Here is a 17,380-nt window from a genome sequence, read left to right as displayed (position 1 = left end):
CTCTTTCCAAAACTCTTGCATTCACCTCCCTAACAACCCCATCCATAAACAAATTAAACAACCATGGAGACATCACACATCCCTGCCGCAAACCTACATTCACTGAGAACCAATCACTTTCCTCTCTTTCTACACGTACACATGCCTTACATCCTCGATAAAAACTTTTCACTGCTTCTAACAACTTGCCTCCCACACCATATATTCTTAATACCTTCCACAGAGCATCTCTATCAACTCTCATATGCCTTCTCCAGATCCATAAATGCTACATACAAATCCAATTGCTTTTCTAAGTATTTCTCACATACATTCTTCAAAGCAAACACCTGATCCACACATCCTCTACCACTTCTGAAACCACACTGCTCTTCCCCAATCTGATGCTCTGTACATGCCTTCATCCTCTCAATCAATATCCTCCCATATGATTTACCAGGAATACTCAACAAACTTATACCTCTGTAATTTGAGCACCCACTCTTATCCCCTTTGCCTTTGTACAATGGCACTATGCACGCATTCCGCCAATCCTCAGGCACCTCACCATGAGTCATACATACATTAAATAACCTTACCAACCAGTCAACAATACAGTCACCCCCTTTTTTAATAGATTCCACTGCAATACCATCCAAACCTGCTGCCTTGCCGGCTTTCATCTTCCGCAAAGCTTTTACTACCTCTTCTCTGTTTACCAAATCATTTTCCCTAACCCTCTCACTTTGCACACCACCTCGACCAAAATACCCTATATCTGCCACTCTATCATCAAACACATTCAACAAACCTTCAAAATACTCACTCCATCTCCTTCTCATATCACCACTACTTGTTATCATCTCCCCATTTGCGCCCTTCACTGAAGTTCCCATTTGCTCCCTTGTCTTACGCACTTTATTTACCTCCTTCCAGAACATCTTTTTATTCTCCCTAAAATTTAATGATACTCTCTCACCCCAACTCTCATTTGCCCTTTTTTTCACCTCTTGCACCTTTCTCTTGACCTCCTGTCTCTTTCTTTTATACATCTCCCTCTCAATTTCATTTTTTCCCTGCAAAAATCGTCCAAATGCCTCTCTCTTCTCTTTCACTAATACTCTTACTTCTTCATCCCACCACTCACTACCATTTCTAATCAACCCAACTCCCACTCTTCTCATGCCACAAGCATCTTTTGCGCACTCCATCACTGATTCCCTAAATACATCCCATTCCTCCCCCACTCCCCTTACTTCCATTGTTCTCACCTTTTTCCATTCTGTACTCAGTCTCTCCTGGTACTTCCTCACACAAATCTCCTTCCCAAGCTCACTTACTCTCACCACCCTCTTCACCCCAACATTCACTCTTCTTTTCTGAAAACCCATACAAATCTTCACCTTAGCCTCCACAAGATAATGATCAGACATCCCTCCAGTTGCACCTCTCAGCACATTAACATCCAAAAGTCTCTCTTTCGCGCGCCTGTCAATTAACACGTAATCCAATAACGCTCTCTGGCCATCTCTCCTACTCACATAAGTATACTTATGTATATCTCGCTTTTTAAACCAGGTATTCCCAATCATCAGTCCTTTTTCAGCACATAAATCTACAAGCTCTTCACCATTTCCATTTACAACACTGAACACCCCATGTATACCAATTATTCCCTCAACTGCCACATTGCTCACCTTTGCATTCAAATCACCCATCACTATAACCCGGTCTCGTGCATCAAAACCACTAACACACTCATTCAGCTGCTCCCAAAACACTTACCTCTCATGTTCTTTCTTCTCATGCCCAGGTGCATATGTACCAATAATCACCCATCTCTCTCCATCAACTTTCAGTTTTACCCATATTAATCGAGAATATACTTTCTTACATTCTATCACATACTCCCACAACTCCTGTTTCAGGAGTATTGCTACTCCTTCCCTTGCTCTTGTCTTCTCACTAACCCCTGACTTTACTCCCAAGACATTCCCAAACCACTCTTCCCCTTTTCCCTTGAGCTTCGTTTCACTCAGAGCCAAAACATCCAGGTTCCTTTCCTCAAACATACTACCTATCTCTCCTTTTTTCACATCTTGGTTACATCCACACACATTTAGGCACCCCAATCTGAGCCTTCGAGGAGGATGAGCACTCCCCGCGTGACTCCTTCTTCTGTTTCCCATTTTAGAAAGTTAAAAAAAAAAAAAAAAAAATACAAGGAGGGGAGGATTTCTGGCCCCCCGCTCCCGTCCCCTCTAGTCGCTTTCTACGACACGCGAGGAATGCGTGGGAAGTATTCTTTCACCCCTATCCCCAGGGATGATATATATATATATATATATATATATATATATATATATATATACACACATACACACACACATACATACGCACATATACACACACACACACATACATATATATACATATGAAAAATGTAAGAAACAATTTAGAAAACTGAAACTTCTAGCTTGAAATGAAATGAAAAAATGGATGTCACATAATGGTTCAACCTCTGGCTATGGAAAAAGGAAATGTATAATTTATTTACACAAACGTCAATAGTAGTTCTCATCAATTTGACCACTGTATCAATAAGCTTCAATGTCTAAGCTACATTTTTTCCAATTTCACTATTTTCTTGTCAAAGCACCATGTATGAAAACTATCACTCCAGTAACACAACTATAAACATTTACTTCCCCTTTAAAAAAGTTCTGGGGAAGTCTGTCTCGATACACTGCGGGTCACTCTACCACCTGGCGAGGTTTGTGTTGCAATGGTTCTTGATTCACAAACGTAGTAGCATCACTGGTGGGCCAACGTAGTTCCGTTGGCGAAGAGGAGCTCATGAAACATGTCGGAAAGCATATATATATATATATATATATGTATATATATATATATATATATATATATATATATATATTTATATATATATATATATATATATATATATATATATATATATATATATATGTGTATATATTTTTTTTTTTATACTTTGTCGCTGTCTCCCGCGTTTGCGAGGTAGCGCAAGCAAACAGACGAAAGAAATGGCCCCCCCCCCCCATACACATGTATATACACACGTCCACACACGCAAATATACATACCTACACAGCTTTCCATGGTTTACCCCAGACGCTTCACATACCTTGATTCAATCCACTGACAGCACGTCAACCCCGGTATACCACATCGCTCCAATTCACTCTATTCCTTGCCCTCCTTTCACCCTCCTGCATGTTCAGGCCCCGATCACACAAAATCTTTTTCACTCCATCTTTCCACCTCCAATTTGGTCTCCCTCTTCTCCTTGCTCCCTTCACCTCCGACACATATATCCTCTTGGTCAATCTTTCCTCACTCATTCTCTCCATGTGCCCAAATCACTTCAAAACACCCTCTTCTGCTCTCTCAACCACGCTCTTTTTATTTCCACACATCTCTGTTACCCTTACGTTACTCACTCGATCAAACCACCTCACACCACACATTGTCCTCAAACATCTCATTTCCAGCACATCCATCCTCCTGCGCACAACTCTGTCCATAGCCCACGCCTCGCAACCATACAACATTGTTGGAACCACTATTCCTTCAAACATACCCATTTTTGCTTTCCGAGATAATGTTCTCGACTTCCACACATTCTTCAAGGCCCCCAGAATTTTCGCCCCCTCCCCCACCCTATGATCCACTTCCGCTTCCATGGTTCCATCCGCTGCCAGATCCACTCCCAGATATCTAAAACACTTCACTTCCTCCAGTTTTTCTCCATTCAAACTCACCTCCCAATTGACTTGACCCTCAACCCTACTGTACCTAATAACCTTGCTCTTATTCACATTTACTCTTAACTTTCTTCTTCCACACACTTTACCAAACTCAGTCACCAGCTTCTGCAGTTTCTCACATGAATCAGCCATCAGCGCTGTATCATCAGCGAACAACAACTGACTCACTTCCCAAGCTCTCTCATCCCCAACAGACTTCATACTTGCCCCTCTTTCCAAAACTCTTGCATTTACCTCCCTAACAACCCCATCCATAAACAAATTAAACAACCATGGAGACATCACACACCCCTGCCGCAAACCTACATTCACTGAGAACCAATCACTTTCCTCTCTTCCTACACGTACACATGCCTTACATCCTCGATAAAAACTTTTCACTGCTTCTAACAACTTTCCTCCCACACCATATATTCTTAATACCTTCCACAGAACATCTCTATCAACTCTATCATATGCCTTCTCCAGATCCATAAATGCTACATACAAATCCATTTGCTTTTCTAAGTATTTCTCACATACATTCTTCAAAGCAAACACCTGATCCACACATCCTCTACCACTTCTGAAACCACACTGCTCTTCCCCAATCTGATGCTCTGTACATGCCTTCACCCTTTCAATCAATACCCTCCCATATGATTTACCAGGAATACTCAACAAACTTATACCTCTGTAATTTGAGCATTCACTCTTATCCCCTTTGCCTTTGTACAATGGCACTATGCACGCATTCCGCCAATCCTCAGGCACCTCACCATGAGTCACACATACATTATATATATATATATATATATATATATATATATATATATATATATATATATATATATATATATATATATGAACCTGCGTGGCATTTCCCATTTTCGTTTGTTCCGTTATTTTTTCATTTTTTCCCTCTATAAACATTTTTTATATGTTATATGTTATATGTTATATGTTATTATACATAACGCTCTAACTAAATGTTATCATGTATGAAGTGCTAACTTAACGTTATCATTTATGACGCACTAATTGATGTTATGATATATGACGCTCTTACTTAATGTTATCATATATGACGCTGTAACTTAATGTTACCATACATGACTCGCTAACTTAATGTTATCATATATGACGCTCTATCTTAATGTTATATGTTATTATACATAACGCTCTAACTAAATGTTATCATGTATGAAGTGCTAACTTAATGTTATCATTTATGACGCACTAATTGATGTTATGATATATGACGCTCTAACTTAATGTTATCATATATGACGCTGTAACTTAATGTTATCATACATGACTCGCTAGCTTAATGTTATCATATATTATGCTCTATCTTAATGTTATATGTTATTATACATAACGCTCTAACTAAATGTTATCATGTATGAAGTGCTAACTTAATGTTATCATTTATGACGCACTAATTGATGTTATGATATATGACGCTCTAACTTAACGTTATCATATATGACGCTGTAACTTAATGTTATCATACATGACTCGCTAGCTTAATGTTATCATATATTATGCTCTATCTTAATGTTATCATACATAACGCTCTAACTAAATGTTATCATGTATGAAGTGCTAACTTAATGTTATCATATATAACGCTCTAGCATAATGTTATGATATATAACGCTCTATCATAATGTTATGATATATGACGCACTAACTTGATGCTATCATATATGACGCATTAACTTGATGTTATCATACATGACACACTAACTTCATGTCATTATATGTGACGCTCTAACTTAAGATTATCATATATGACACGCTAACGCAATGTTTCCAAATATGATACACTAACTTAATGTTATCGTATGTGGCGCGCTAACTTAATGTTATCATAAATAACGCACTAAGTTATTGTTATCATATATGACGCTCTAACTTAATGTTATCATATATAACGCACTAACTTGATGTAATGATATATGACGCTCTAAGTTAATGTTATCATATATGACGCACTATTTTGATGTTATGGTATATGACGCTCTAACTTAATGTTATCATATATTACACGCTAACGAAATGTTATCACATATGGCGCACTAATTTAATGTATGACGCTCTAATGTAATGTTATGATATATGACTCTCTAAATTAATGTTATCATATATGATGCACTAAATTCATGTCATCATATATGACGCTCAAGCTTAATGTTATCATATATGACGCTCTAACTTAATGTTATCATATATGACGCAATAATTGATGTTATGATATATGACGCTCTAACTTCATATCATCATATATGACGCACTAACTTAATGTTATCATATATGACTTGCTAACTTAATGTTATCAAACATGACGCACTAACTTATTTTTTATTACTTATATTACTTATATTACTTATTATTTATATTACGCTCTAACTAAATGTTATTATGTATGACGCTCTAACTTAATATTATCATATATAACGCTCTATCATAATGTTATTATATATGACGCACTAACTTGAGGCTATCATATAAGACGCGCTAACATAATGTTATCATGTATGACACTCTATCTAATGTTATCATGTATGACGCACTAACTTGATGTTATGATATATAACGCACTAACTTAATTTCATCATACATGACACTCTAACTTGATGTTATCATATGTGACGCTATAACTTAATGTTATCATTTATAACGATCTAACTTAAAGTTATGATATATGACGCTCTAATTGAATGTTATCATATATGAAGCTCAAGCTTGATGTTATGGTATATGACGCTCTAACTTAATGTTATCATATAAGACGCTCCAACTTAATGTTATCGTATATGACGCACTAACGTAATGTTATCATATATGACGCACTAACTTGAGGATATGATATATGAAGTCTAACTTAATGTTATCACATATGACGCTCTATCTTGATGTTATGATATATGACGCTCTAACTTAATGTTATGATGTATGACGCTCTAACTTAATGTTATGATATATGATACGCTTACTTAATGTTATCATATGTGACTCTCTAACTTTAAGTCATGATATATGACGCTCTAACTTGATGTTGTGATATATGACGCACTAACTTAATGTTATAATATATGCAGCTCTAACATTCTGTTATGATAAATGACGCTCTAACGTAATGCTATGACACATGATGCACTAACTAAAAGTTATTATACATCGCGCGCCAACTTAATGTTATTATTTATAACACACTAACTTAATGTTATCATATACGACGCTCTAACTCAATGTTATGATATGTTTCGCTCTAAATCAATGCTGTCATATAAAACGCAATAACTTCATGTTGTCATATATGACGCATTAGCTTGATGTTATGATATATGACGCTCTAACTTAATGTTATCATATATGACACGCAAACGTAATGTTATCATATATGACGCACTAACCAAATGTTATCATGTATACGGCACTAACTCAATGTTATGATATGTGACGCTCTAAATTAATGCTATCATATACAACGCACTAACTTTATGTTATCATATATGACTCTCAAGTTTAATGTTATCATATGCGACACTCTATCTTAATGTTATCATATATACGCACTAACTTGATGTCATCATATATGACGCACTAACTTGATGTTATCATTTATGATTCAGTAACTTAATGTTATCATGTATGACGCTGTAAATGTTATCATATATATCTCGCTAAGGTAATATCATCATATATGACGCTCGAACTTTATTTCATGATATATGACGCTCTAACTTGATGTTATGATTTATGACGCACTAACTTAATGTTATCATATATGAAGCTCTAACATTCTGTTATGGTAAATGACGCTCTAACTTAATGTTATCATATATGACGCACTAACTTCATGTTATCATATATGATACTCTAACAAACAGTTATCATATATGACGCGCTAACTTAATGTTATCATATATAATGCACTAACTTTATGTTATCATATATGACGCTCTAACTTAATGGTATCATATATGACGCACTAACTTAATGTTGTCATATATGGCACCCTAACCCAATGTTATGATATGTGACGCTCTAAATTAAGTTATCATATACAACGCGCTAACTTCATGTTATCATATATGACGCATTAGCTTGACGTTATGATATATGACGCTCTAACTTAAAGTTATCATACATGACACGCAAACGTAATGTTATCATATACGACGCACTAACATAATATTATCATATATGACGCTCTAACTCAATGTTATGATATGTGACGCTCTAAATTAACGCTATCATATACAACGCACTAACTTCCTTTTATCATATATGACGCTCAAGCTTAATGTTATCATATATGGCGCTCTATCTTAATGTTATCATATACGACGCACTAACTTGATGTTATGTTATATGACGCTCTAACTCAATGTTATCATATATGACGCTCTAACATAATGCTATTATATATGATGCACTAACTTGATGTTATCACATATGACACACTAACATAATGTTATCATATATGACGGTCTAACTTGATGGCATCATATATGACGCACTAATTTGATGTTATCATATTTGACGCTCTAACGTAATGTTATATATGACGCACTTGATATTATGATATATGACATTCTAACTTAATGTTATCATATATGACACTCTAACTTAATCTATGTTATCATTTATTAATGTTATTATTTATGATATTCTAATCTAATGTTATCATATAAGACGAACTGAATTATTGTTTTCATATATGGCGTACTTACTCTATGTAATGATGTATGATGTAACTTTATGTTTCGTTTATGACGCTCTAACAATGTTATCATACAGAACGAACTAACTTAATGTAATCATATATGACGCACTAACTTGATGTTATGATATATGACGCGCTAATGTAATGTTATTTTATATGACGCTGTAACGTAATTTTACCATATATGACGCACTAATTGATGTAATGATATATGACGCTCTAACTTAATGTTATCATATAAGACGAACTAACTTAATGTTATCATATATGACGCACTAACCTGATATTATGATACATGATGTTCTAACTTAATGTTATCATTTATGACGCTCTAACATAATGTTATCATATATGACGCGCTAACTTAATGTTATCATATATGAGGCACTAGCTTAATGTTATCATATATGACGCTCTAACTTAATGTTATCATATATGTCTCACTATCTTAATGTTATCATATATGACGCACTAAATGTTATCATATATGTTGCTTTAACTTGATGTCATAATATGTGACGCTTTAACATAATGTTATCATATATGACGCGCTAACTTGATGTTATCATATTTGACGCTGTAACTTAATGTCTTATATGACACACTTACGTGATGTTATGATATATGAAGCTCAAACTTAATGTCATCAATTTGACACTAACTTAATTTATCATATATGACGCTCTTACTTACTGTTATCATATATGATGCACTAACTTGATATGATATACTTATTGGTATGATGTAAGACGCATTAACTTGATGTTATGATATATGACACTATAAGCTTATGTTATCATATATGACGCACTAACTCAATGTTATCATATGTGACGCTCTAGCTTAATGTTATCATAGATGACGCTCTAACTTAATGTCATCATATATGACTCTCTAATTTAACGTTATATGACGGACTAACGTAATGTTACCGTATATGACGCACTAAACTTGATGGTATTATATATGGCATTTTAACTTGGTGTAAGGCGCACTAACTTGATGTTATCATATGACTCAGTAAGGTAATGTAATCATGTATGACGCAATAACTGAATGTTATCTTCTATGACTCGTTAACTTCATGTTATCATATATGACGCACTAATTTGATGTTATGATATATGAAGCTTTAACTTGATGTTATGATATATGACGCTTTAACTTGATGTTATGATATATGACGATCTAACATTGTTATCACATATGACGTTCTAACTTAATGTTATCATATATGATGCTCTAACTTAATGTTATCATAGATGACGCACTAACTTGATGTAATGGTATATGACGCACTAACTTGATGTTATGATATATGATTCACTAACGTAATGTTATTATATATGACGCACTAACTTAATGTTACTATAAATGACTTGCTAACTTAATGTTATATATGACGCACTAACTTTATATTATGATATATCCCGCTCTAACTTGATGTTGTGATATGTGACGCTCCAACCTGATGTTAAGATATATGATGCTCTAATTTAATGTTATCATATATGACGCTTTAACATGATGTTAAGATACATGATGCTCTATCTTAATGTTATCATATATGACGCTCTAACTTAATGTTTTATATAACGCACTTTTTATATGACGCACTAACTTGATGTTATGATATTTGACGCTCTCACTTGATGTTATGATATATGATGCTCAAACTTGATGTCATGATATTGACGCACTAATTTAATGTTATCGTATAAGACGCTCTAACTTAATGTTATGATATATGACGCACTAACTTGATGTTATGATATATGACGCACTATCTTATGTTATGATATATGACTTTCTGACTTAATGTTATCTTATATGATGCAATAACTTGATGTTATGATATATGACGGTTTGAATTGATGTTATTATATATGACGCTATAACTTAATTCTATCATATATGACGCGCTACATTGGTATTATGATATATGTCGCTCTAACTTGATGTTATTATTTATGACGCTCTAACTTAATGTTATCATTTATGACGCACTAACTTAATGTAATCATATATGACGCTATAACATAATGTTTTATATGACTCTATAACTTGATGGTATATGACGCCCTATCTTAATGTTATCATATATCACGCTCGAACTTAATGTTATCATATATGATGCACTAATCTGATGTTATATGACGCACTAACTTGATGTTGTGATATATGACGCTATAACAATTTTATCGTATATGACGCTGTAACTTGATGTTATGATATATGACGCTCAAACTTGATGTTATGATATATGACGCTCAAACTTGATATCATGATATTGACGCACAAATTTATGTTATCATATAAGATGCTCTAGCTTGATGTTATGATATATGACACACCAACTTGATGTTATGATATATTACGCTTTGACTTATTGTTATCTCATATAACGCACGAACTTCATGTTATATGACGCTCTAAGTTGATGTTATCATATATGACGCTCTGACTTAATGTTATCATATATGACGCACTAACTTCATGTTATCATATATGACGCACTAACATAATGTTATCATATATGACGTGCTACCTTGATGTTATGATATATGACGCTCTAAATTGATGTTATCATTTATGAAGCTCTAACTTAAGGTTATCATATATGACGCTCTAACTTAATGTTATCATATATGACGTATTTAATGTCATCATATATAGCGTTCTAACTTAATGATTTTATATATGACGCTCTAACTTAATGTTAACATATATGACGCACTAACTTAATGTTACCATATATGACGTTCTAAATATTTTCGTTTATGACGCACTAACTTGATGTTATGATATGTAACGCTCTAACGTAATGTTATTATATATGACGCACTAACTTAATGTTATCATATATAACGCACTAACTTAATGTTATCATATCTGACGCTCTAACTTAATGATATCGTATATGACGCTGTAACTTGATGTTATGTTGTATGACGCTCTAACTTAATGTTATCTTATATGACGCTATAGCTTAATTTTATCATTTATGACGCACTAACTTGATATTATGATATATGACGCTCTAACATAATGTTATCATACATGACGCTCTATTTTAATGTTATCATATATGACGCACTAAAGTTATGATATATAACGCTCTAACTTAATGTTATCATATATGACGCACTAAATGTTAGGATATATGACGCACTAACTTAATGGTATCATATATGACTTCCTAATTTAATGTTATCATATATGACTTCCTAACTTAATGTTATCATAAATGACGCAATAAATGCTATGATATTTGATGCACTAACTTGATGTTCTTTATAATTTTAATACTTCACTTGTAATTGTCACTGTTGTATTAAGTTGTCGTTGTTGTTGCTGTTGTTGTTGTTGTTTTACATATAGCTGTTGTATTAACTGTTGCTATTATTGTTACAGGGGAGTGTCGGGCTGGGGTGCAGGAAGGTCCACAGTTCCTAGTAGAGCCTCCACCAGCCCTCTCCTTCCTCAACACCACGGGTGCTGCCCTCCACTGCTCTGCCCACGGCAACCCCACGCCCACGGTTAGTACCACACCTCATGGTTAGTACCACGCCCACGGTTAGTACCACATCCCATGCTTAGTACCATGCCCACGGTTAGTACCACACCTCATGGTTAGTACCACGCCCACGGTTAGTACCACATCCCATGGTTAGTACCACGCCCACGGTTAGTACCACACCCCATGGTTAGTACCACGCCCACGGTTAGTACCACACCCCATGGTTAGTACCTCGACCACGGTTAGTACCACACCCCATGGTTAGTACCACGACCACGGTTAGTACCATACAACATGGTTAGTACCACGTCCACGGTTAGTACCATACAACATGGTTAGTACCACGCCCACAGCTTGTAGCACGCCCCACTCCCATGATTCGTGCCACTCCCACGGTTAGTACCACACTCCATGGTTTGTACCACGCCCCATTCCCGCGGTTAGTAACGCGCCCCACGGTTAGTACCACGCCCACGGTTTGTGCCACGCTTCACATCCACGGCTAGTACCACGCCCCACGGTTAGTACCACGCCCACGGTTAGTACCACGCCTACAGTTAGTACCACAACCCACGGTTAGTACCACACCCATGGTTAGTACCACACCTCATGGTTAGTACCACGTCCAATGTTAGAACCACTCTCCACGGTTAGTACCAACCACCTACACTCCACGCTTATGGTTAGTAACACCACCCACACCTTTCGCCCACGGTTAGTACCTCCAACCACATCCCACGGCCATGGCTAGTACCACCACCCACATCCTACGGCCACGATTAGTAACACATCCACACTCCACTCCCACTGTTAGTACCACACCCCACGTCCACGGTTAGTGCCCTTACCCACACCCCATGCCCACGGTTAGTACAACACCAACACCCCACGCTCACGGTTAGTGCCACCACCCTCACTCCACTTCCACGTTTAGTACCACACTAGCCTACACGCTCACGGGAAGCACCACACTCACACCCCACGCCCACGGTTGATACCAACACTCTTACCCCATGCCCAAAGTTAGTACCATACCAACACCACACGCTCACGGTTAGTACCACAACCACATCCCACGGCCACGATTAGTAGCAAAACTCACACTCCACGCCCATGGTTAGTACAACACCAACACCCCACGCCCACGGTTATTACCACCACACACACGCAAGATTAGTACCACCACCCACACCCCACGCCCACGGTTAGTACAATACCAGCACCCCACGCCCACGGTTAGTACAATACCAGCCCCCCACGCCCACGGTTAGTACCAAAACACACGCCCTCGGTTGGTACCACGATCCACATTCCACGCCCACGGTTAGGAACACACCCATACTCCATGCCCACAGTTAGTAGTTCTAAACACCTAAGGTTAGTACCACCACCAACAACTGACGCCCACGGTCAGTACAACACCAGCAACACACGCCCACGGTAAGTACCACAACACCCACCCACGGTTAGTAACACTAGCCACACCCACAGTTAGTACAACCACCCATACCCACGGTTAGTACCACCACTGACAACCATGGTTAGTGGCACCACCTATACCCACGGCTAGTACCATCGCCCACACCTACGGCTAGTACCACCAGCCTCACCCACGGTTAGCACCACCGCCCACACGTACAGTTAGTACCACTATCCACGCCCACGGTCAGTGCCACCACCCATACCCACGGTTAGTACCACTACCTACACAAACGGTTAGTACCAGTATCCACGCTCACGGTTAGCACCGCCACCCACAACCACGGTTAGTACCACTACCCACACCCACGGTTAGTAACACTAGCCTCACCCACAGTTAGTCCCACCACCTTTCCCACGGTTAGCACTACCGCCCACACCCTTGGTTGGTGCCAGCACCCACACCCACGGTTAGTACCACAACACACACCAAAGGCTAGTAACACCACGCACACCCATGATTGGTACCACCCACCAACACCCACACCCACAGTTAGTACCACCACTCACATCCACGTTTAGTACAACTACCCACAACCACGGTTAGTGCCATTACCCACACCCTTGGTTGGTACAGCCACTCACACTCACGGTTTCTATCACCACCCACACCCAGTTAATACCACCACCCACACCCACGCTTAGTACCACCACGCACACACACACGGTTAGTGCCACCATCCACACCCATGGTTAGTGCCACCAGTTACGCCTACGGTTAGTTATACCTACTGCACCGACGGTTAGTGCTACCACCCACACCCACGGTTAGTGCTACCACCCACACCCACGGATAGTGCGACTAACCACGCCTCCGGTTAGTGCCACCACCCATTCCCACGGTCAGTACCACCAACCACACCTATGGTTAGTACCACCACCCACACCCACGTCTAGGACCACCACCCACATCCACGGTCAATACTACCATTTACATCCACGATTAGTACAACCACCCAGACCCACGGTTAGTGCCAACACCCACACCAACGGTTAGTACCACCACCCACACACACGGTTAGCACCAGCACCCACACTCACGGTTAGTGCTACCAGCCACACCCACGGTTATTAGCACCAGCTATACCCACGATTAGGACCACCACCCGCACCCACGGCTAGTGCCACCACCCATACCCACGGTTAATGCCACCACCCACACCCACAATTAGTATCACCACCCCACCACAGACTGGTAGCACGGTTTGTGCTACCAGTCACACCAGTGGATACCAGCCACACCCACGGTTAGTACCACCACCGACACCCACGGTTAGTACTACCACCAACACCCACGATTAGTATCACCACCCCACCAATGGTTAGTGCCACCACCAGTACCCCCGGTCAGTACCACCACAAATACTCACGGCTAGTACAACTACCCACGCTTATGGTTAGTACCACCACCCATAACCAGGGGTCATTACCACCACCCACACCCAAGGTTAGTACCACCACCCACACCAACGTTTACTATCATCACCCACATCCACGGTTGCTACCACCACCCACACCCACGGTTAGTACCACCACCCACACCCACGGTTAGTACCACCACCCACCCATGGTTAGTGCCACCACCAATACTCCCGGTTAGTACCACCACAAATACCCACGGTTAGTAAACTACACACAATCACGGTTAGTACCACCACCCATGCCCACAGTTAGTACCACCACTCACACCCACGGTTAGTACCACCACCCACACCCACGTTTACTATCATCACCCACACCCAAGGTTAGTTCCACCACCCACACCCACGGTTAGTGCCACCACCCATACCCACGCTTAGTGCCACCACCCATACCCACGGTTAGTGCCACCACCCATACCCACGGTTAGTGCCACCACCCACACCCACGATTATTAGCACCAGCCACACCCACGGTTAGTACCACCACCCACACCCACGTTTGATATCACCACCCACACCCAAGGGTAGTACCACCAACCACACCCACGGTTAGTATCACCACCCACACCAACGGTTAGTACTACCACCTACACCCACGATAAGTACAACAACCCACACCCGCGGTTAGTTCCACCAGCAACACCCACTGTTGGTGCAACCACCCACACCGACGGCTACTATCACCACCCACACCCAGGGTTGGTACCACAACCTACACCCACGGTTAGCAGCACCAATAACACACCCACGGTTAGTGCCACCACCCATACCCACGGTTAGTGCCACCTGCCACGCTCACGGTTAGTTCCACTAGGCACACCTACGGTTAGTACCACCACCCACACCCACAGTTAGTGCTACCAGCCAAACCCAGTCTTATTACCACCAGCCACATCAACGGTAATAACCACCAGCCACACCCACGGTTAGTATCACCACTCATACACACGGTTAGTACCATCATCCACACCCATAGTTAGAGCCGCCACCAATACCACCAGTAAGTACCACCATTCACACCCACGGTTAGTACCACTACCCACACCCACGGTTAGTACCACCACCCATACCCACGATTAGTACCACCAACCTCAACTACGGTTAGAACCACCACCCACACCCACGGTTAGTACCACCACCCACACCCACGGTTAGTACCACCACCGACACCCACGGTTAGTGCCACCACCCACACCTACGGTTAGTACCACCACCCACACCCACGGGTAGTGCTACCAGCCACACGCACGGTTATTACCACCAGCCACACCCACTGTTAGTGCCACCACCCACACCCATGGTTAGTATTACCATCCACACCCACGGTTAGTACCACCACCCCACCCATGGTTAGTGCCCCACCAATACCCCCGGTTAGTACCACCACCTATACTCGCGGTTAGTACAACTACCCACACTCACGGTTAGCACCACCAACCATACCCACTGTCAGTACCATCACCCACACCCACGTTTACTATCATCACTCACCCACGGTTAGTACCACCACCCACACCCACGGTTAGTAAGTCCACCCTTACCCACGGTTAGTGCTACCACCCACACCCACGGTTAGTGCAACAAACCATATCCACGCTTAGTACTACCATGCAAAACCCAAGATCAGTACAACCACCCACACCCACGGTTAGTGCCAACACCCACGCCTACGGTTAGTACCAGCACCCACACTAACGTTTACTATCCACCCACATCCACGGTTAGCACCACCATCCACACCCACGGTTAGTACCACCGCCAACACCTACGGTTAGTGCCACCACCCATACCCACGGTTAGTGCCACCAGCCACACTCACGGTTAGTACCACTACCCACACCCACGTTTAGTACCACCACTCACACCCACGGTTAGTACGACCACCCCACCCATGGTTAGTGCCACCACCAATACCCCCGGTTAGTACCACTATCCATACCCACGGTTAGTACAACTACCTACACCCACGGTTAGTGCCATCAACCAGACAAACAGTTAGTGCCACCAGCCACACCCACGGTTAGTACCACCACCCACACTGAAGGTTACTGCTACCAGCCACACCCACGGTTATTACCACTAGCCACACCCACGGTTAGCACCAACACCCACACCCACGGTTAGTACTACCACCCACACCCACGGTTAGTACCACCAACTCACACGCACGGTTAGTACCACCAACCCACACCCACGGTTAGTACCACCAACCCACCTATGATTAGTGCCACCACCAATACCCCCAGTTAGTACCACTACCCATACCCACGGTTAGTACCACTACGCAAACCTACGGTTAGTGCCACCATCTATACCCACGACTAGTACCACCAACCACACGTACGGTTAGTACCATCAGCCACACCTACGGTTAGGAACACCACCCGCACCCACGTTTAGTGCCAGCACCCACACCCATGGTTAGTACCACCACCCTTACCCAGGGTTAGTGCCACAC

The 17,380-nt window shown here is 40.7% G+C and overlaps 1 protein-coding gene across 1 annotated transcript in view; it reads left to right on the top strand.

The window, feature by feature from the left end:
* The window catches only part of LOC139751780 (cell adhesion molecule Dscam2-like), a 629,594-nt gene that overhangs the window by 443,618 nt on the left and 168,596 nt on the right, over positions 1-17,380 (top strand). The window contains exon 2 of the mRNA XM_071667318.1: positions 11,917-12,041. Coding sequence (XP_071523419.1) covers positions 11,917-12,041 — 125 coding nt within the window. The remainder of the gene's footprint in view (positions 1-11,916; positions 12,042-17,380) is intronic.

The sequence above is a fragment of the Panulirus ornatus genome, chromosome 12 (assembly GCF_036320965.1).
Source record: "Panulirus ornatus isolate Po-2019 chromosome 12, ASM3632096v1, whole genome shotgun sequence".
NCBI classification, from domain to species: Eukaryota; Metazoa; Arthropoda; class Malacostraca; order Decapoda; family Palinuridae; genus Panulirus; species Panulirus ornatus.
The sequence above is the reverse complement of the archived record's forward strand: the minus strand, read 5'-3'. Positions and strand labels throughout refer to the sequence as shown.